Source organism: Cherax quadricarinatus, chromosome 19, assembly GCF_038502225.1.
Source record: "Cherax quadricarinatus isolate ZL_2023a chromosome 19, ASM3850222v1, whole genome shotgun sequence".
Taxonomy (NCBI): Eukaryota; Metazoa; Arthropoda; class Malacostraca; order Decapoda; family Parastacidae; genus Cherax; species Cherax quadricarinatus.
Window position 1 is genome coordinate 48,477,599 of NC_091310.1, and position 21,902 is coordinate 48,499,500.

At 37.6% G+C, this 21,902-nt stretch overlaps 1 protein-coding gene across 3 annotated transcripts in view; it reads right to left on the reverse strand.

The window, feature by feature from the left end:
* Nucleotides 1-456: 456 nt before the first annotated feature.
* Cyt-b5-r (Cytochrome b5-related) overlaps nucleotides 457-21,902 on the reverse strand; it is an 86,978-nt gene continuing 65,532 nt past the window's right edge. For all 3 annotated transcript variants that reach the window (XM_053776270.2, XM_053776272.2, XM_053776273.2), the window contains exon 7: nucleotides 457-8,467. In XM_053776270.2, coding sequence (XP_053632245.2) covers nucleotides 8,224-8,467 — 244 coding nt within the window. In that variant the 3' untranslated portion in view covers nucleotides 457-8,223. The remainder of the gene's footprint in view (nucleotides 8,468-21,902) is intronic.

Sequence of the window (21,902 nt, forward strand, 5' to 3'; positions counted from 1 at the left end):
TAATTCTTGTTGGTTCATGAGTGGCTCTCTCTCTGAGACAGAGAGACAAGTAGAGAGAAGAAAACAAAAACACAGACAGAAAGATAGATAAGCAGAGGCAGAGATAAACATAGACAGAGCTAGACAGATAGACAAATAGATAGAAACAAACAGATAGACATAAACAGACAGACAGATATGTTTATGTGTAACAGTGAAAAATAAAGCCAAGGCAGTGCACGATCATCAAATGTCACTCCACTGCTGCACTGTCAGCAGTGGAGTGACACTCATCTTACACCGTGCTGCAAGGAGTTTCACATATACTCCAGCATTTCTAAAACATTGCTGGGACCTGGCAAAAAAGGAAAAAAGTAATTTCTTATTTATAAATACATTTTTCTTATTTAAAAACACATAACAAAAAAAATTGGGGTGGTTTATTTGGAGGGCTGGAACGAATTAATGGCATTTCAATGAATTTCAGTGAGGAAAATTGATTTGATACATGAGCACATCGAGTTACGAGCTCAATCACGGAACAAATTAAACTCATAAGTCAAGGTACCACTGTATATGAAAATAACATCTTTGATAGTCCTAATTTATGTTACTATGCTGAAACTCAATTTCATATTTCAAATTCTGAATATTACTCTAACATTACATTTTGACTACATTAATTTTACCTTAATCAGTTTTACAATAATTAGAGAAGCTTGTGGGTTTGTATTTATTTATAGAAAAATACTAATCATGAAAATCAATATAAAGAACTATTTTTCTCCCTAAGAAGCCCTATACAAACCCACCTTGCGACCTTCTCTGGTGTTTGTAAAATAGCATATGAGAAATAAACATTTACAATGCCTGCATATGTAAATAATGCAGGTTAAAAAATCTAAACTCATGATATCATAGCAGCTGTACTCAATATCACCTGGATTTACCCTGTAAATATGTTTAAATGGCCAACAACTAACAAATTTTACAACTAATTCAACACACATCACCTAAAATCCTAGTCTTCCTTACAGCCTCCACGTTACTAATTTGTAAATATCTGAATGAAGGAATGAAATTTCAGTTTACCTAGATATTTACATTCTAATCCTAAAATAAGCAATACTTACCATTCACCTGATATTATATACCCAGTCCTTTTTTTTTTGGCAAGGTGAATCTAGTTGATTTATTCATACAAAACTTTCAGGCAGGTTCCACCATATATGCACCACCTCTATGCATATCTAACACATCCACTTTTTGAAGAATCATTGTTTATTCTTCTTAGACTTCCAGCATTAATAGCATTGCTCTTGGGAGCCATATTTAATATCCAGGTATATAGTAGAAATAATTTGTATAAATGGTTTAAAAAATTGACAAGTATCTTTATTCTGGAAACATTCTGCCAGCCAGTGGCTTCTTCAGTCCAATACAGAGAAGAATGGTGGAAGATGAGGAGTCTGAAGTACTGTAATCAGTACTTCAGCCTGGAGTCGATGTGTTCAGCATATGTGCAGAGAAGGAGTTTATATGCTGCAGACAAGTGAAGTGAAGCAATGGCAGATGGCATCACCAATGGAAAAATCATCTAGTGAAAGTACTGAGAGCATGGTAAGCATAGGCATATATAGTCATGAATGCACATGACAAGAAGGCATGAGAAGCAAACCTGTCTTGTCAGGTCAGGAGGATGGTGCATGTTCAGGGGCATGTGAACCAGGGAGGCCTACCAACTGGAAACCTCGTTGGTTCTGGGGTGATGGTGTCTGTGGAATGAATTGAGTCAATTCAAGGTGCTTTCTTCTGTTCCTTTGTTTTTCTCAGACAACAATGCTCGCCCTAGGCCAATCCATGTGATAAGCCTATGTTATGATGCAAAACACAGGCAATGTTGGTGTGGCATGCAAACATGGACAAATCCCTAGCTGTCTCACACAAGTACTCTCTTTAGACTTGAAAAAGCTCATTCTACAAGCAAAACGCTTCAAAGGTACCAACCTGCCGTGGTGTCTTTTGATCAGTGTGTTGGTTTTATACAATCTCATTCCCAATTGAATGCTAATTTAACTTTTAATAAAATCCATTTTTTATAGTGGATAATTTATGTTTTTTTTCTGCAATATCAAATACAATGATCATTTTTTTCTGTGAATATTTCATTAGGTCCCAATTCAAATGGCTGTTGTGGCTTATGTCTGCTTCATCTAATTTGTCCTTTTTTTTTATAAACACAAGATCACATTTTGTATTTCAGTAATTTTGTCATTGTCCTTGATTCTCTGTACTTTGCTTTTTGAATACTTTTATTCAAGTTTTGCTTCATTTTGATCCTGTCTACCGTTTGTTTTTTAAAGTTTTTTCTTTCTCCCTCCTTCCATTTATATATTTATTTATATTATTATTACAATAAAAAGAGCACTAAACCTATTTATTTATATCTTTATTGGTTCACAAGACATTTCTCTTTTTTTTCTTTATGCGTCTCCAACACCTATTAAACCATTATTTATCTCATTGCCTTTGAGAATGAAGTACTACAGTATATAATGAACTAGTCACTCAGTATAGCTTGCAGAGTTCTTCTGAGGTTCAAGTTCTTGGTCCTGCATTTGATTTTTTGTGTTGGCTACCTTCATGTGGATTTACCATATTTTGTTTCGAAGCCATGAATTGTGTCTGCATATTTTGTAACGCTCTCTTAAGCCTATTCCAGTTCTCCACTGCGCTGAGACTTAACAAAATACTTCCTAACATCATTAAGAGTCATCTATGTGTTCAGCTACTGGTTGTGACCATCCTGGTTGTGCCTTCGATTAACATGCTGTTGTTTACCTTGTCTATTATTTGGAGTATCTTGCATGTTATGATTATTTTCCCCCCCATCCTATTCTAGTGCTGCAAAGTCTAGTTCATGCAGTCTGACTCTGCAGCTTTTGCTTTTTAGTTCCCACAATCTGCTGTCTAGTATAGCAAGGGTTCACAAGTATCATAAAATGAATATTGCTAATACATATCTTAAATAATTACAGTACAATAATATAAAATAATACCATCCTACAATAAAAACATACATGACTACCAAGCAGTGTATTGCACATTAACCCATAAACAGTCCAAGCAGATCTACATTCACATGTGTAGTGCTACAAAAGTAGATCTAAGTTTTTTTTACACATTGTCAAATGTAGAAAAACAAAAAGAAGATCTACTTTTTTTACATACTTTCAAATGTTGAAAAAACGTATATATACATTTGGACCGTTTACAGGTTAAATTAGGAAACCAATATAAAATACAGTGTATTGTATACTTTCACACATGCCATGCTCCAGACAGGCTGAGAATTCTCCTACCCCAAACTCTTCTTACCAAGATGTCAATCTTTGCACTATACTGTTCCTGACATACTTGACTGATCAGCCAGGGAAGATACATATAATATATGTCCATGTTTCCAAATCATATTTTTGTTTTTCCTTTTGGGCCACCCTGCCTTGGTGGGATATGGCCGGTGTATTTAAAGCAAGAAAGAAGTTTGCAAATCGTGCAAAAGCTGAAGCTATGAACTGAGCATAACTAAGGCTTTAGTAGGGCTTTATTAAGAGAGAGAATTATGAAACATCCTCACATTCCTGGATATTAGGATATGATTGGTTTATATATTTCACAAGTCACTAACATCATTCACAATTCATGGGATCCACAAAATGAAAATTAGATGACATTTAGGTCGAGCCTGGATTTAAGACAAGCAGTTGACACTGTAAACCACAACATCTTGCTACTGGAGCTAGAGCATTAGTTTCGTACACCAGCATGTGACAGTCAATGACACTGCTTCATTAACTTAAACTATTAACATATGGGTTCCTCATGTGGTGTCCTTGTTCCACTATTATTCCTAATCAACATCAATGACCTCCCAAATGTCTCTATGGAACTTAACCAGTTCTGTCTGCAGATGACACAACATGTCATATTTACTGCAGACCCTGTTGTCCTCAACAACATATATTGTCCTCAACAACATATGTTGTCCTCAACAACATATATTGTCCTCAACAACATATGTTGTCCTCAACAACATATATTGTCCTCAACAACATATGTTGTCCTCAACAACATATGTAGTCAACAAGGAGCTCATAAAGATTTCTACCTGGATAGTAACTAACAAATTTACTCTCAATACTGACAAGAACTACTATATGCTGTTTGGGAATAAAGTTATAAATACCCACTTCAACATAAAAATAAATAATTCATACATAAACAAGATAAGGGAAAATTCTTAGGGATGACCTTGACTGACCTCACATCCAACACGTATTCAAGAAAATTTCCAAAACTGTGGGCATTCTGTCTTATAAATTTGCATCTTTGTTCCCCAAAATTACTCACTCTTTACTACTCTTTAACTTATCCTTACCACACTTGTATTATTTGTGTTTGGGGATTTACTACAGTAAATCACCTATAACTCATTATTATCCAACAGAAATCAGGTGTTAGAATAATCACCCAATCAGGTACCAGACAACACACCTCAATATTCAGGTCTGAACTTATCGCACTCCAGTATTCAGGTCTGAACTTATCACACTCCAGTATTCAGGTCTGAGCTTATCACTGAACATACAACACATCCACACTTACTACTGTGCACTTTATATATACAGAACACTTAAAATGAATGTCAACCCAGGGCTCTGACTCTTCCTGGAGAGCTGCAACAGAAGATATAGACTTCTTTTCTTTCAACACAATGGCTGTTTCCCACTCAGGCAGGGTAGCCCAAAAAGAAAAACAAAAGTTTCTCTTTTTAACTTTAGTAATGTATACAATAGAAGAGGTTACTAGCCCCTTGCTCCCGGATTTTAGTGGACTCTTATTACACGCATGGCTTACGGAGGAAGAATTCTGTTTCATTTCCTCATGGAGATAAGAGAAAATAAAGAAGAACAAGAACTAGCAAGAAAATAGAAGAAAACCCAGAGGGGTGTGTGTATATATGCTTGTACATGCATGTGTAGTGTGACCTAAGCGAAAGCAGAAGTAGCATGACATACCTAAAATCTTGCAAGTGTATAAGACATAAAAAAGACATCAACAATCCTTCTTTCAACGCACCAGTCATATCCCACCAAAGCAGGGTTGCCCAAAAAGAAAAACAAAAATTTTTTTTTTTTAACTTTAGTATTGTATATACGAGAAGGAGTTACTAGCCCCTTGGTCTCGGCATTTTAGTTGACTCTTATGACATGCAAGGCTTACAGAGGAAGAATTCTGTTCCACTTCCCCATGGAGATAAGAGGAAATAAAAACAAGAACTAGTAAGAAAATAGAAGAAAACCCAGAGGGATGTGTATATACATGCTTGTAGATACATGTGTAGTGTGGCCTAAGTGTAAGTAGAAGTAACAAGGCATACCTGAAATCTTGCATGTTTATATGAGACAGAAAAAAGACACCAGCAATCATACCATCATGTAAAAAAATTACAGGCTTTTGTTTTACACTCTCTTGGCAGGATGGTAGTACCTCCCTGGGTGGTTACAGAACATACGAACACAATATAAAAAATGAGTCTCTCTTTTTTCCATGGGGAAGTGGAAAAAAATTCTTCCTCTGTAAGCCATGCAGGAGCAAGGATTAACCCCTTCTGTATACATTACTAAATTTAAAAAGAGGAACTTTCATTTTTATTTTTAGGTCATCCTGCCTTGGTGGGATACAGCTGGTTTGTTGAAAAAAGAAATACCAACAGGTAGCTGAGGTAGACAGCCTAATATAAAAAGAACAAGAATTAGGACATTTATGAATGAATTTAACATTTACAGTGTGAGATTAGTGAAGGTGTGGAACATAATAGGAAGAAAGGTAGCAGAGGCGATTACAGTACATACATGATCTAGAAAAATGAGAGAGCTGGAACTGCAGATTAAAAGGCAGGGCCAAGGTCTGAAGCCTAACCACAACAAACAAGTGTGCACTGTTTCCAAGTTGTTTAAGCCATGCCATGCTAACAGAGCCATTACCTTGCAACTACTCAATGGGAATGGGGCAATTACACTGTCAATCTAAAGCACTAGTATTGTACATGCATATGAAAATATGTACAAAAACTAACAATAATTATGATTAAAATATTTCAATTAGCTTTTAGGAACACAATATGGTACTAGCTTCATATATTTTTGGAATAGCAGTTATATATAATTAAAAGCATATATCATAAATCTCCTTAAACTAGAAACACAGTAAATGGAGCATCATTAATCACTTAATGCTCGAGAGTAAGCTCTGACAGAATTCTTGACATTTTTATACTCCATATAGGGACACATCAGTACAATTTAAATACATACAGCATAAAAATTGTATACTGAATATTTTCTTAACACTGAGTATTTCCCATTAACTAGTGTAAGTCTCAGTATTGGGGTAGCAGCCAAGCAAGAACAATCTTCCTAAGAGAATTTTTAATTATAAATGCTTTTATAAATTCATTTATGCCTGCACCTTCATGGCAAATTGTCAAAACTAGTGAGGATCTTTTTGAAAACTGGTATAACCCTTTCAGGGTCGAGACCCCTGATCTGAACCTTGCTCTCAGGGTCAAAAAAAATCTTATGAAAAGATAGAAAATCTCTTTCCAAAGATAATGAAACCAAGAGTACAAAATTTGATGGAAAACTTAGGGAATTATGCTCTCACAAAATTAATGGTATCAGCGACATTTATGCATCGGCAATTTCGCCCACATTGTGCCCTCTTTTTGGCCAATTTCATTGCTCCAGTTGACCAAACTCATAGCTATTTTGCCAGCATTCCTTCTATTTTATTGATTGAATACAAGAGATCACCCATTTACCTAGTTCAACTACCCAATGCAGTGATCAGAAATTGGCAATTTGGCCACTTTCACACAAAATTTAAAAATTAAATTTAAAAATGGGGTCCAGAATAAACAATGTAGACATTCTTGGCACTAAAAAACCATTTCTTCTGTTCCTTAGTCATGTCTTCAGGCCCCTCTTATATTACTCTTGTTTTTCATTTTGAATTTTTATCACACAAAAAATAGAAAATTTACTGTTATTCAGACTGCTGCATTATTGTAATAATTATATAAACAATCTTGGTACATTCCTAAATGCGTCTTAGACTGGCCAACTGGACAAGTATTGGACAAGTAATGTCATTTGTGTACTCTAGAATATCAGTAAAAGTTGAACATTTCTGTTACTTTGAGCTCAATTTCAAGCTACAGGTACCATCCGACTTACGGCTGAGCTTGGTTCCGACCAACTGGTCGTAAGTTGAAATGGACGTAAGTTAAACCTTACTACTGAATATCAACATCACATTTTTGTAATGACTTTACTTAATTGTTTTATTTTGGTATTTCATTTTTTACTTTACTTTTTATGCTGTTATTACTGTATTTTATACTGTAAGGTTTAGGACAAACACTGTGTACAACACAAACAGTTGTTTATTTCCCAGAAATTTGGCATACAAAACACGGTCATAAGTCGAGTGGTCGTATGTCGAGCAGGTCGAAGTCAGATGGTAGGTGTACTTTCAGTTCTGGAACCAATACAAATCATCACTATTTCTGTAATATATCCATTCTATCCAATGAAACCAAGAAACCGAGAATACAACCATAAAAAACCATACAAAAATACACTGCAATGTCGCTGTTTTAAACTTAAAACACTGTCACAGTTTTTTCTCATTATGCACTGCATGCTTCAAGAATTTTTTTTATATGGTGCACACTTAATGCACAGACCCATTCTCTCATACCTAGGCCAAAATTTACTGCTCACAGCTTATCTAAGTGAGATGAGCTCATGGTGTAGTGCACCGGGACCAACCCTGGTGTCAAAGCCGTAGTTCAACAGGACCAATACCGAAAGGGTTAATTTTGATATAAAATTTTCAGAACTAATAATGCTCTACTGTACTTTAAAATTCATTTAATATTTTTCTTTTAAAAATTAAATAAAAGCCATGAATTCGAATTAGTAAGTAGAGGAAGTATATTCTCCTACAGTTATCTATTGAATATTCTTCCAGGATATTTTTGCAACTTACAGCAAGGTTTGTACACCTGTTCCATTCTATAATGTGAGGTTAACATTGCTTAGCTTATAACATAAGAAGACCTATTTTAATCACCTTTTTTTTGTAAGCATTACTTTCTCTTTGGTAGCAGCGTTTAGATCATGAACTTTTATACCCAGGAGGATTAACATTTGGGGTATTTTTTGCCAATTGCAGATACTTGCCTATTATGAGTTCTGATGTTCGCATAAATTTAAAAGGAACACCAAATTCCTTGCATGTTTCCATGAAAACTGGGTAGATGTAAGGAAGCTTGGAATGATCGACCGTGGGAAAGAGATGATGCAGACTGTGGTCACCGAAGGAGATGGATACGAGAAACAAGTTTCCTGTAACTTCCACCCTAAGGGAGAAAAAATTAACAGTAGCAATGAAATAAAAAAAGAAAATCCAAGAAGATACATCTGTATGACAAAGACTGATTTACATTATTGATTCACTACATGGAAAAAGCTTTTTGGGTAAACAAACTAGTTGTAATATTAAGAGAACATAAAAATATATTGCACATACTGCTGTGTATATATACGTATATATATTTTTTTTTCAACAAATCGGCTGTCTCCCACCAAGGCAGGGTGACCCAAAGAGAAACAAAATCCCCAAAAAGAAAATACTTTCATCATCATTCAACACTTTCACCTTACTCACACATAATCACTGTTTTTGCAGAGGTGCCCAGAATACAACAGCTTAGAAGTATATACATACGTATAAAAATACACAATATATCTCTCCAAACTGCCAATATCCCAAACTCCTCCTTTAGAGTGCAGGCATTGTATATATATATATACATCTTTCTTCTTTCTTTCAACACACCGGCCGTATCCCACCGAGGCGGGGTGGCCCAAAATGAAAAGCGAAAGTTTCTCCATTTACATTTAGTAATATATACAGGAGAAGGGGTTACTAGCCCCTTGCTCCTGGCATTTTAGTCGCCTCTTACAACACGCATGGCTTATGGAGGAAGAATTCTGTTCCACTTCGCCATGGAGGTAAGAGGAAATAAACAAGGACAAGAACTAGAAAGAAAACCCAGAGGGGTGTGTATATATATGCTTGTACATGTATGTGTAGTGTGACCTAAGTGTAAGTAGAAGTAGCAAGACGTACCTGAAATCTTGCATGTTTATGAAACAGAAAAAAGGACACCAGCAACCCTACCGTCATGTAAAACAATTACAGGCTTTTGTTTTACACTCACTTGGCAGGACGGTAGTACCTCACTGGGTGGTTGCTGTCTACCAACCTACTACCTAGAATATATATATATATATATATATATATATATATATTGTAGGTAGTAGGTTGGTAGACAGCAACCGCCCAGGGAGGTACTACCGTCCTGCCAAGCGAGTGTAAAACGAAAGCCTGTAATCGTTTTACATGATGGTAGGATTGCTGGTGTCTTTTGTCTCTCATAAATATGCAAGATTACAGGTAAGTCTTGCTACTTCTACTTACACTTAGGTCACACTACACATACATGTACAAGCATATATATACACACCCCTCTGGGTTTTCTTCTATTTTCTTTCTAATTCTTGTTCTTGTTTATTTCCTCTTATCTCCATGGGGAAGTGGAACAGAATTCTTCCTCTGTAAGCCATGCTTGTCGTAAGAGGCGACTAAAATGCCGGGAGCAAGGGGCTAGTAACCCCTTCTCCTGTATATATTACTAAATTTAAAAGGAGAAACTTCAGTTTTTTCTTTTGGGCCACCCCACCTCAGTGGGATACGGCTGGTACGTTGAAAGAAGAAGAAGATATATATATATATATATATATAAATATATATATATATATATATAAATATATAAATATATATATATAAATATATATATATATATATATATGTATGTATGTATATATATATATATATGTATATATATATATATATATGTATGTATATATATATATACAAAAACCTGTAACTGTTTTGCATGATGGTAGGATTGCTGGTTTCTTTTTCTGTCTCATAAACACGCTAAGATAACAGGGATATCTTGCTACTCCTACTTACACTTTGGTCACACTTCACAGACACGCACATGCATATATATATATACATACATCTAGGTTTTTCTCCTTTTTCTAAATAGCTCTTGTTCTTTTTTATTTCTTCTATTGTCCATGGGGAAGTGGAAAAGAATCTTTCCTCCGTAAGCCATGCGTGTCGTATGAGGCGACTAAAATGCCGGGAGCAATGGGCTAGTAACCCCTTCTCCTGTATACAATTACTAAAAAAGAGAAGAAGAAAAACTTTATAAAACTGGGTTGCTTAAATGTGCGTGGATGTAGTGCGGATGACAAGAAACAGATGATTGCTGATGTTATGAATGAAAAGAAGTTGGATGTCCTGGCCCTAAGCGAAACAAAGCTGAAGGGGGTAGGAGAGTTTCAGTGGGGGGAAATAAATGGGATTAAATCTGGAGTATCTGAGAGAGTTAGAGCAAAGGAAGGGGTAGCAGTAATGTTAAATGATCAGTTATGGAAGGAGAAAAGAGAATATGAATGTGTAAATTCAAGAATTATGTGGATTAAAGTAAAGGTTGGATGCGAGAAGTGGGTCATAATAAGCGTGTATGCACCTGGAGAAGAGAGGAATGCAGAGGAGAGAGAGAGATTTTGGGAGATGTTAAGTGAATGTATAGGAGCCTTTGAACCAAGTGAGAGAGTAATTGTGGTAGGGGACTTGAATGCTAAAGTAGGAGAAACTTTTAGAGAGGGTGTGGTAGGTAAGTTTGGGGTGCCAGGTGTAAATGATAATGGGAGCCCTTTGATTGAACTTTGTATAGAAAGGGGTTTAGTTATAGGTAATACATATTTTAAGAAAAAGAGGATAAATAAGTATACACGATATGATGTAGGGCGAAATGACAGTAGTTTGTTGGATTATGTATTGGTAGATAAAAGACTGTTGAGTAGACTTCAGGATGTACATGTTTATAGAGGGGCCACAGATAGATCACTTTCTAGTTGTAGCTACACTGAGAGTAAAAGGTAGATGGGATACAAGGAGAATAGAAGCATCAGGGAAGAGAGAGGTGAAGGTTTATAAACTAAAAGAGGAGGCAGTTAGGGTAAGATATAAACAGCTATTGGAGGATAGATGGGCTAATGAGAGCATAGGCAATGGGGTCGAAGAGGTATGGGGTAGGTTTAAAAATGTAGTGTTAGAGTGTTCAGCAGAAGTTTGTGGTTACAGGAAAGTGGGTGCAGGAGGGAAGAGGAGCGATTGGTGGAATGATGATGTAAAGAGAGTAGTAAGGGAGAAAAAGTTAGCATATGAGAAGTTTTTACAAAGTAGAAGTGATGCAAGGAGGGAAGAGTATATGGAGAAAAAGAGAGAAGTTAAGAGAGTGGTGAAGCAATGTAAAAAGAGAGCAAATGAGAGAGTGGGTGAGATGTTATCAACAAATTTTGTTGAAAATAAGAAAAAGTTTTGGAGTGAGATTAACAAGTTAAGAAAGCCTAGAGAACAAATGGATTTGTCAGTTAAAAATAGGAGAGGAGAGTTATTAAATGGAGAGTTAGAGGTATTGGGAAGATGGAAGGAATATTTTGAGGAATTGTTAAATGTTGATGAAGATAGGGAAGCTGTGATTTCGTGTATAGGGCAAGGAGGAATAACATCTTGTAGGAGTGAGGAAGAGCCAGTTGTGAGTGTGGGGGAAGTTCGTGAGGCAGTAGGTAAAATGAAAGGGGGTAAGGCAGCCGGGATTGATGGGATAAAGATAGAAATGTTAAAAGCAGGTGGGGATATTGTTTTGGAGTGGTTGGTGCAATTATTTAATAAATGTATGGAAGAAGGTAAGGTACCTAGGGATTGGCAGAGAGCATGCATAGTTCCTTTGTATAAAGGCAAAGGGGATAAAAGAGAGTGCAAAAATTATAGGGGGATAAGTCTGTTGAGTGTACCTGGTAAAGTGTATGGTAGAGTTATAATTGAAAGAATTAAGAGTAAGACGGAGAATAGGATAGCAGATGAACAAGGAGGCTTTAGGAAAGGTAGGGGGTGTGTGGACCAGGTGTTTACAGTGAAACATATAAGTGAACAGTATTTAGATAAGGCTAAAGAGGTCTTTGTGGCATTTATGGATTTGGAAAAGGCGTATGACAGGGTGGATAGGGGGGCAATGTGGCAGATGTTGCAAGTGTATGGTGTAGGAGGTAGGTTACTGAAAGCAGTGAAGAGTTTTTACGAGGATAGTGAGGCTCAAGTTAGAGTATGTAGGAAAGAGGGAAATTTTTTCCCAGTAAAAGTAGGCCTTAGACAAGGATGTGTGATGTCACCATGGTTGTTTAATATATTTATAGATGGGGTTGTAAGAGAAGTAAATGCGAGGGTCTTGGCAAGAGGCGTGGAGTTAAAAGATAAAGAATCACACACAAAGTGGGAGTTGTCACAGCTGCTCTTTGCTGATGACACTGTGCTCTTGGGAGATTCTGAAGAGAAGTTGCAGAGATTGGTGGATGAATTTGGTAGGGTGTGCAAAAGAAGAAAATTAAAGGTGAATACAGGAAAGAGTAAGGTTATGAGGATAACAAAAAGATTAGGTGATGAAAGATTGAATATCAGATTGGAGGGAGAGAGTATGGAGGAGGTGAACGTATTCAGATATTTGGGAGTGGACGTGTCAGCAGATGGGTCTATGAAAGATGAGGTGAATCATAGAATTGATAAGGGAAAAAGAGTGAGTGGTGCACTTAGGAGTCTGTGGAGACAAAGAACTTTGTCCTTGGAGGCAAAGAGGGGAATGTATGAGAGTATAGTTTTACCAACGCTCTTATATGGGTGTGAAGCGTGGGTGATGAATGTTGCAGCGAGGAGAAGGCTGGAGGCAGTGGAGATGTCATGTCTGAGGGCAATGTGTGGTGTGAATATAATGCAGAGAATTCGTAGTTTGGAAGTTAGGAGGAGGTGCGGGATTACCAAAACTGTTGTCCAGAGGGCTGAGGAAGGGTTGTTGAGGTGGTTCGGACATGTAGAGAGAATGGAGCGAAACAGAATGACTTCAAGAGTGTATCAGTCTGTAGTGGAAGGAAGGCGGGGTAGGGGTCGGCCTAGGAAGGGTTGGAGGGAGGGGGTAAAGGAGGTTTTGTGTGCGAGGGGCTTGGACTTCCAGCAGGCATGCGTGAGCGTGTTTGATAGGAGTGAATGGAGACAAATGGTTTTTAATACTTGACGTGCTGTTGGAGTGTGAGCAAAGTAACATTTATGAAGGGATTCAGGGAAACCGGCAGGCCGGACTTGAGTCCTGGAGATGGGAAGTACAGTGCCTGCACTCTGAAGGAGGGGTGTTAATGTTGCAGTTTAAAAACTGTAGTGTAAAGCACCCTTCTGGCAAGACAGTGATGGAGTGAATGATGGTGAAAGTTTTTCTTTTTCGGGCCACCCTGCCTTGGTGGGAATCGGCCGGTGTGATAATAAAAAAAAAAAAAATAAAATAAAAAAATATATATATACAGGTACCATCCGACTTACAACCGAGTTCGGTTCTGAGAAACCGGTCGTAAGTCGAAATGGACGTAAGTCAAACTTTACTACTCAATATCAACATCACATTTTTGTAATGACTTTATTTTATTGTTTTATTTTGGTATTTCATGTTTTACTTTACTTTTTATGCTGTTAGTACTGTATTTTATACTGTAAGGTTTAGGATAAACACTGTGTACAACACAAACAGTTGTTTATTTCCCAGAAATTTGGCATAGAAAACAAAGTCGTAAGTTGAACGGTCGTATGTCGAGCAGGTCGTAAATCGGATGGTAGGTGTGTGTGTATATATATATATATATATATATATATATATATATATATATATACAGCAAGGCCCCGCTATACCGAGTTTCACTTTACGGCGTTCCGCTAATACGGTCATTTCACATTATGACCAAAACTCGCTATACGGCTCCCCCCACCTGACTTTCTAACACGGTCACCGTGCCCCACCTTGTTTGTTTACATTCTTCGTGAGCTCAGTAAGCACTAAGTCTCTCCATTTTGTCTGGAAACTCCAAAATTTCAAATGTTTTTAAAAGTTATTTCATATTTTATATTATTTTTTTTTTTTTTTTCAACAAGTCGGTCGTCTCCCACCGAGGCAGGGTGACCCAAAAAAAGAAAGAAAATCCCCAAAAAGAAAATACTTTTGTCATCATTCAACACTTTCACCACACTCACACATTATCACTGCTTTTGCAGAGGTGCTCAGAATATAACAGTTTAGAAGCATATACGTATAGAGATACACAACATATCCCTCCAAACTGCCAATATCCCAAACCCCTCCTTTAAAGTGCAGGCATTGTACTTCCCATTTCCAGGACTCAAGTCCGACTATATGAAAATAACCGGTTTCCCTGAATCCCTTCACTAAATATTACCCTGCTCACACTCCAACAGATCGTCAGGTCCCAAGTATCATTCGTCTCCATTCACTCCTATCTAACACGCTCATGAACGCTTGCTGGAAGTCCAAGCCCCTCACCCACAAAACCTCCTTTACCCCCTCTTTCCAACCCTTTCGAGGACGACCCCTACCCCTCTTTCCTTCCCCTATAGATTTATATGCTTTCCATGTCATTCTACTTTGATCCATTCTCTCTAAATGACCAAACCACCTCAACAACCCCTCTTCTGCCCTCTGACTAATGCTTTTATTAACTCCACACCTTCTCCTAATTTCCACACTCCGAATTTTCTGCATAATATTTACACCACACATTGCCCTTAGACAGGACATCTCCACTGCCTCCAACCGTCTCCTCGCTGCTGCATTTACCACCCAAGCTTCACATCCATATAAGAGTGTTGGTACTACTATACTTTCATACATTCCCTTCTTTGCCTCCATAGATAACGTTTTTTGACTCCACATATACCTCAACGCACCACTCACCTTTTTTCCCTCATCAATTCTATGATTAACCTCATCCTTCATAAATCCATCCGCCGACACGTCAACTCCCAAGTATCTGAAAACATTCACTTCTTCCATACTCCTCCTCCCCAATTTGATATCCAATTTTTCTTTATCTAAATCATTTGATACCCTCATCACCTTACTCTTTTCTATGTTCACTTTCAACTTTCTACCTTTACACACATTCTCAAACTCATCCACTAACCTTTGCAATTTTTCTTTAGAATCTCCCATAAGCACAGTATCATCAGCAAAAAGTAACTGTGTCAATTCCCATTTTGAATTTGATTCCCCATAATTTAATCCCACCCCTCTCCCGAACACCCTAGCATTTACTTCTTTTACAACCCCATCTATAAATATATTAAACAACCATGGTGACATTACACATCCCTGTCTAAGACCTACTTTTACCGGGAAGTATTCTCCCTCTCTTCTACACACCCTAACCTGAGCCTCACTATCCTCATAAAAGCTCTTTACAGCATTTAGTAACTTACCACCTATTCCATATACTTGCAACATCTGCCACATTGCTCCTCTATCCACTCTATCATATGCCTTTTCTAAATCCATAAATGCAATAAAAACTTCCCTACCTTTATCTAAATACTGTTCACATATATGCTTCAATGTAAACACTTGATCTACACATCCCCTACCCACTCTGAAACCTCCTTGTTCGTCCGCAATTCTACATTCTGTCTTACCTCTAATTCTTTCAATTATAACCCTACCGTATACTTTTCCTGGTATACTCAGTAAACATATTCCTCTATAATTTTTACAATCTCTTTTGTCCCCTTTCCCTTTATATAAAGGGACTATACATGCTCTCCGCCAATCCCTAGGTACCTTCCCCTCTTTCATACATTTATTAAACAAAAGTACCAACCACTCCAACACTATATCCCCCCCTGCTTTTAACATTTCTGTCATGATCCCATCAGTTCCAGCTGCTTTACCCCCTTTCATTCTACGTAATGCCTCACGTACCTCCACCACACTTACAGTCTGTTCTTCTTCACTCCTAAAAGATGGTATACCTCCCTGGCCAGTGCATGAAATTACCGCCTCCCTTTCTTCCTTAACATTTAAAAGTTCCTCAAAATATTCTCGCCATCTACCTAATACCTCCCTCTCCCCATCTACTAACTCCCCTACTCTGTTTTTAACTGACAAATCCATACTTTCCCTAGGCTTTCTTAACTTGTTTAACTCGCTCCAAAATTTTTTCTTATTTTCATTAAAATTTCTTGACAGTGCCTCTCCCACTCTTTCATCTGCTCTCCTTTTGCACTCTCTCACCACTCTCTTCACCTTTCTTTTACTCTCCATATACTCTGCTCTTCTTATAACACTTCTGCTTTGTAAAAACCTCTCGTAAGCTACCTTTTTCTCTTTTATCACACCCTTTACTTCATCATTCCACCAATCACTCCTCTTTCCTCCTGCCCCCACCCTCCTATAACCACAAACTTCTGCCCCACATTCTAATACTGCATTTTTAAAACTATTCCAACCCTCTTCAACCCCCCACTACTCATCTTTGCACTAGCCCACCTTTCTGCCAATAGTCGCTTATATCTCGCCCGAACTTCCTCCTCCCTTAGTTTATACACTTTCACCTCCCTCTTACTTGTTGTTGCCACCTTCCTCTTTTCCCATCTACCTCTTACTCTAACTGTAGCTACAACTAAATAATGATCCGATATATCAGTTGCCCCTCTATAAACATGTACATCCTGGAGCCTACCCATCAACCTTTTATCCACCAATACATAATCTAACAAACTACTTTCATTACGTGCTACATCATACCTTGTATATTTATTTATCCTCTTTTTCATAAAATATGTATTACTTATTACCAAATTTCTTTCTACACATAGCTCAATTAAAGGCTCCCCATTTACATTTACCCCTGGCACCCCAAAATTACCTACTACTCCCTCCATAACATTTTTACCCACTTTAGCATTGAAATCCCCAACCACCATTACTCTCACACTTGATTCAAAACTCCCCACGCATTCACTCAACATTTCCCAGAATCTCTCTCTCTCCTCTACACTTCTCTCTTCTCCAGGTGCATACACGCTTACTATAACCCACTTTTCACATCCAATCTTTATTTTACTCCACATAATCCTTGAATTTATACATTTGTAGTCCCTCTTTTCCTGCCATAGCTTATCCTTCAACATTATTGCTACTCCTTCTTTAGCTCTAACTCTATTTGAAACCCCTGACCTAATCCCATTTATTCCTCTCCATTGAAACTCTCCCACCCCCTTCAGCTTTGTTTCACTTAAAGCCAGGACATCCAGTTTCTTCTCATTCATAACATCCACAATCATCTCTTTCTTATCATCTGCACAACATCCACGCACATTCAGACTTCCCACTTTGACAATTTTCTTCTTCTTATTCTTTTTAGTAATCTTCACAGGAAAAGGGGTTACTAGCCCATTGTTCCCGGCATTTTAGTTGACTTTTACAACACGCATGGCTTACGGAGGAAAGATTCTTATTCCACTTCCCCATGGATATAAAAGGAAAAGTAATAAGACCAAGAACTATTAAGATAAAATCAAAGAAAACTCAGATGAGTGTGTATAAATAAACGTGTACATGTATGTGTAGTGTGACCTAAGTGTAAGTAGAAGTAGCAAGATGTACCTGTAATCTTGCATATTTATGAGACAGACAAAAGACACCAGCAATCCTACCATCATGTAAAACAATTACAGGCTTTTGTTTTGCACTCACTTGGCAGGACGGTAGTACCTCCCTGGGTGGTTGCTGTCTACCAACCTACTACCTATAAATATATATAAATATATTTTAAATAAATAAAAATAAATAAATATATTTTATATATACTCTGATAATTATACTTATGTATACCTGTACCTAAATAAACTTACACACTGTGCTGGCATGCAGGTACGCATTAAAATCAGTAAGAGTGTCTTATGTCTCCAGACGTCATATTTGTAATGATAATAATAATCATCGAGTCTCATTTAAATGTCGTATATTACGTTAAATACACATTTTCATTAATCCATCTATGATATTTTTTCAAAATTATATAATAAACACGATACATAACATAAAAAGATGATAAATACACCCCACAATAGAATAGATAAACATAAATATGAGATGTGGTAGCCAGATAACTTGTACAAGTGATGCCAAGAATAACATTTTCTCTAATCTAACATAAGAGAAAATGTGTTACTGTGGGTAACTGTAGAAAATTATTCCTTTCATATGTATGTAAGTTTATTCAGGTATACACAAATACAGTTACATAGATTATCATACATAACAACATATGTGTAGAGAACCTAGGATAACCCAAAAAAGTCAGAGTGACTTATTTCCATTGCCTTCACTCAGAGCATCATTTCTTCTCAAAATGATGTTACACGAGAATGGGAGTGTTCTTCTTTATTTATTCTACCGTATCAATGTAGAGACAATCTGTACACTATGTAACTTGTACACAAACCAGACGTGTACACTTCGTTTACAAAACTTACCTTCGCCTGGTTTGTTTACATAACTCTGCGCCTGTACTCTCTCATGCACTCATTCTTTCTCTCTCTCATTTATTCGTTTTATCTCATTTACTTACTCCTGACCCTACATTAAGACTACAAATATTTTAAGGTAAGTAATGAGTGAACTGTATATACATTTTATCGCTCTGGGATGCTTAAATGTAATAGAATATTATGTGTAGGTGGGGTGGCCTGGTATGGTAGCCCGGCTGACTACCATACATACCACACTTGATTTCTTACAATAAATACTACTTGTCTCACCCTAGATTAAGACTATAAATATTTTAAGGTAAGTAATGAGTGCACTATGTGTGTATTGTACTTTTTTATTGTTTTTTGATGCCTGGTTCTATTGCTAACTTAATATATGTTAGTGTAAATTTGTTATCTAGTGTTTGTATGCATTTGTAAGTGGAAAAAAAGGGTGTTCCACTTTACGGCAGTTTCCGCTTTACGGCGGTAGCCTGGAACGTAACCAGCCGTATAAGTGGGGCCTTCCTGTATATTTGTATATATATATACAGTGGACCCTCGACTAACACTATTAATCCGTTCCTGAGAGCTCATCGTTAGTCAAAATAATCGTTAGTCAAGTTAATTTTCCCCATAAGAAATAATGGAAATCAAATTAATCCGTGCAAGACACCCAAAAGTATTGAAAAAAAAAATTTTAACACATGAAATATTAATTTTAATACACACAAACTGAAGAAGACATGCACAGTTACATGACACTTACCTTTATTGAAGATCTGGTGATGATTGTTGGGATGGGAAGAGGGGAGTGTGTTGATGGTCTTAGTGTTTAGAAGGGGAATCCCCTTCCATTAGGACTTGAGGTGGCAAGTCCTTTTTCGGGGTTACTTCCCTTCTTTTAATGCCACTAGGACCAGCTTGAGAGTCACTGGACCTCTGTCGCACAACATATCTGCCCATAGAGGCCTGTACCTCCCGTTCCTTTATGACATTCCTAACGTGTTTCACAACATTGTCAGTGTCACCATTAAACACTTGTTCAGGTTTCAGTCCTTCACTGTCTATGTACTCCTTGAATTCCTGCACATATTTTTCAGCTGCTTTTTGGTCCAAACTGGCAGCCTCACCATGCCTTATCACACTATGTATGCCACTACGATTCTTAAATCTCTCAAACCAACCTTTGCTGGCCTTAAATTCACTCACATCACCACTAGTTGCTGGCATTTTTCTAATTAAATCGTCATGCAACTTCCTAGCCTTTTCACATATGATCACTTGAGAGATGCTATCTCCTGCTATCTGTTTTTCGTTTATCCATACCAATAACAGTCTCTCAATATCTTCTATCACTTGCGATCTCAGTTTCGAAAACATAGTTGCACCTTTGGCAAGAACAGCTTCCTTGATTGCCGTTTTCTTGGCCACAATAGTAGCGATGGTTGATTGGGGTTTTGTGTACAGCCTGGCCAGCTCGGAGACATGCACTCCATTTTCATACTTAGCAATGATCTCTTTCTTCATATCCATAGTAATTCTCACCCTTTTTGCTGTAGGGTTGGCACTAGAAGCTTTCTTGGGGCCCATGGTGGCTTATTTTGCAGGTGCAATCACTAAAAAGGCTGTGATAATATGAAATGTTCCAACTGTATGCTTGGAAGCGACAGCGGTGGCTGGCTGGCTTGTAAACACTGGCCAGAAGTGGACGCGTCTCAGACGGAAGGAATAGTGTTGGTCGAGTTTTTTAGCGCTAATCGAGGCAAAATTTTTGCGATAAAATGTATCGCTAGTCAGATTTATCGTTAATCGATGCCATCGCTGGTCGAGGGTCCACTGTATATATACAGTATATATATATGACCGCTCAGGTACGTCTTGCTACTTCTACTTACACTTAGGTCACACTACACATACATGTACAAGCACATATATACACACCCCTCTGGGTTTTCTTCTATTTTCTTTCTAGTTCTTATTCTTGTTTATTTCCTCTTATCTCCATGGGGAAGTGGAACAGAATTCTTCCTCCGTAAGCCATGCGTGTTGTAAGAGGCAACTAAAATGCCGGGAGCAAGGGGCTAGTAACCTCTTCTCCTGTATATATTACTAAATGTAAAAGGAGAAACTTTCGTTTTTCCTTTTGGGCCACCCCGCCTCGGTGGGATACGGCCGGTGTGTTGAAAGAAGAAGAAGATATATGACCGCGGGTTCAATCCCGGCCGGGGGTATGGTTTAAGTGTGAGAGTAATGGTGGTTGGGGATTTCAATGCTAAAGTGGGTAAAAATGTTATGGAGGGAGTAGTAGGTAAATTTGGGGTGCCAGGGGTAAATGAAAATGGGGAGCCTTAATTGAGCTATGTGTAGAAAGAGATTTGGTAATAAGTAATACATATTTTATGAAAAAGAGGATAAATATATATACAAGGTATGATGTAGCATGTAATGAAAGTAGTTTATTAGATTATGTATTGGTGGATAAAAGGTTGATGGGTAGGCTCCAGGATGTACATGTTTATAGAGGGGCAACTGATATATCGGATCATTATTTAGTTGTAGCTACAGAGAGAGTAAGAGGTAGATGGGAAAAGAGGAAGGTGGCAACAACAAATAAGAGGGAGGTGAAAGTGTATAAACTAAGGGAGGAGGAAGTTCGGGTGAGATATAAGCGACTATTGGCAGAAAGGTGGGCTAGTGCAAAGATGAGTAGTGGGGGGTTGAAGAGGGTTGGAATAATTTTAAAAATGCAGTATTAGAATGTGGGGCAGAAGTTTGTGGTTACAGGAGGGTGGGGGCAGGAGGAAAGAGGAGTGATTGGTGGAATGATGAAGTAAAGGGTGTGATAAAAGAGAAAAAGGTAGCTTATGAGAGGTTTTTACAAAGCAGAAGTGTTATAAGAAGAGCAGAGTATATGGAGAGTAAAAGAAAGGTAAAGAGAGTGGTGAGAGAGTGCAAAAGGAGAGCAGATGATAGAGTGGGAGAGGCACTGTCAAGAAATTTTAATGAAAATAAGAAAAAATTTTGGAGTGAGTTAAACAAGTTAAGAAAGCCTAGGGAAAGTATGGATTTGTCTGTTAAAAACAGAGTAGGGGAGTTAGTAGATGGGGAGATGGAGGTATTAGGTAGATGGCGAGAATATTTTGAGGAACTTTTAAATGTTAAGGAAGAAAGAGAGGCAGTAATTTCATGCACTGGTCAAGGAGGTATACCATCTTTTAGAAGTGAAGAAGAGCAGAATGTAAGTGTGGGGGAGGTATGTGAGGCATTACGTAGAATGAAAGGGGGTAAAGCAG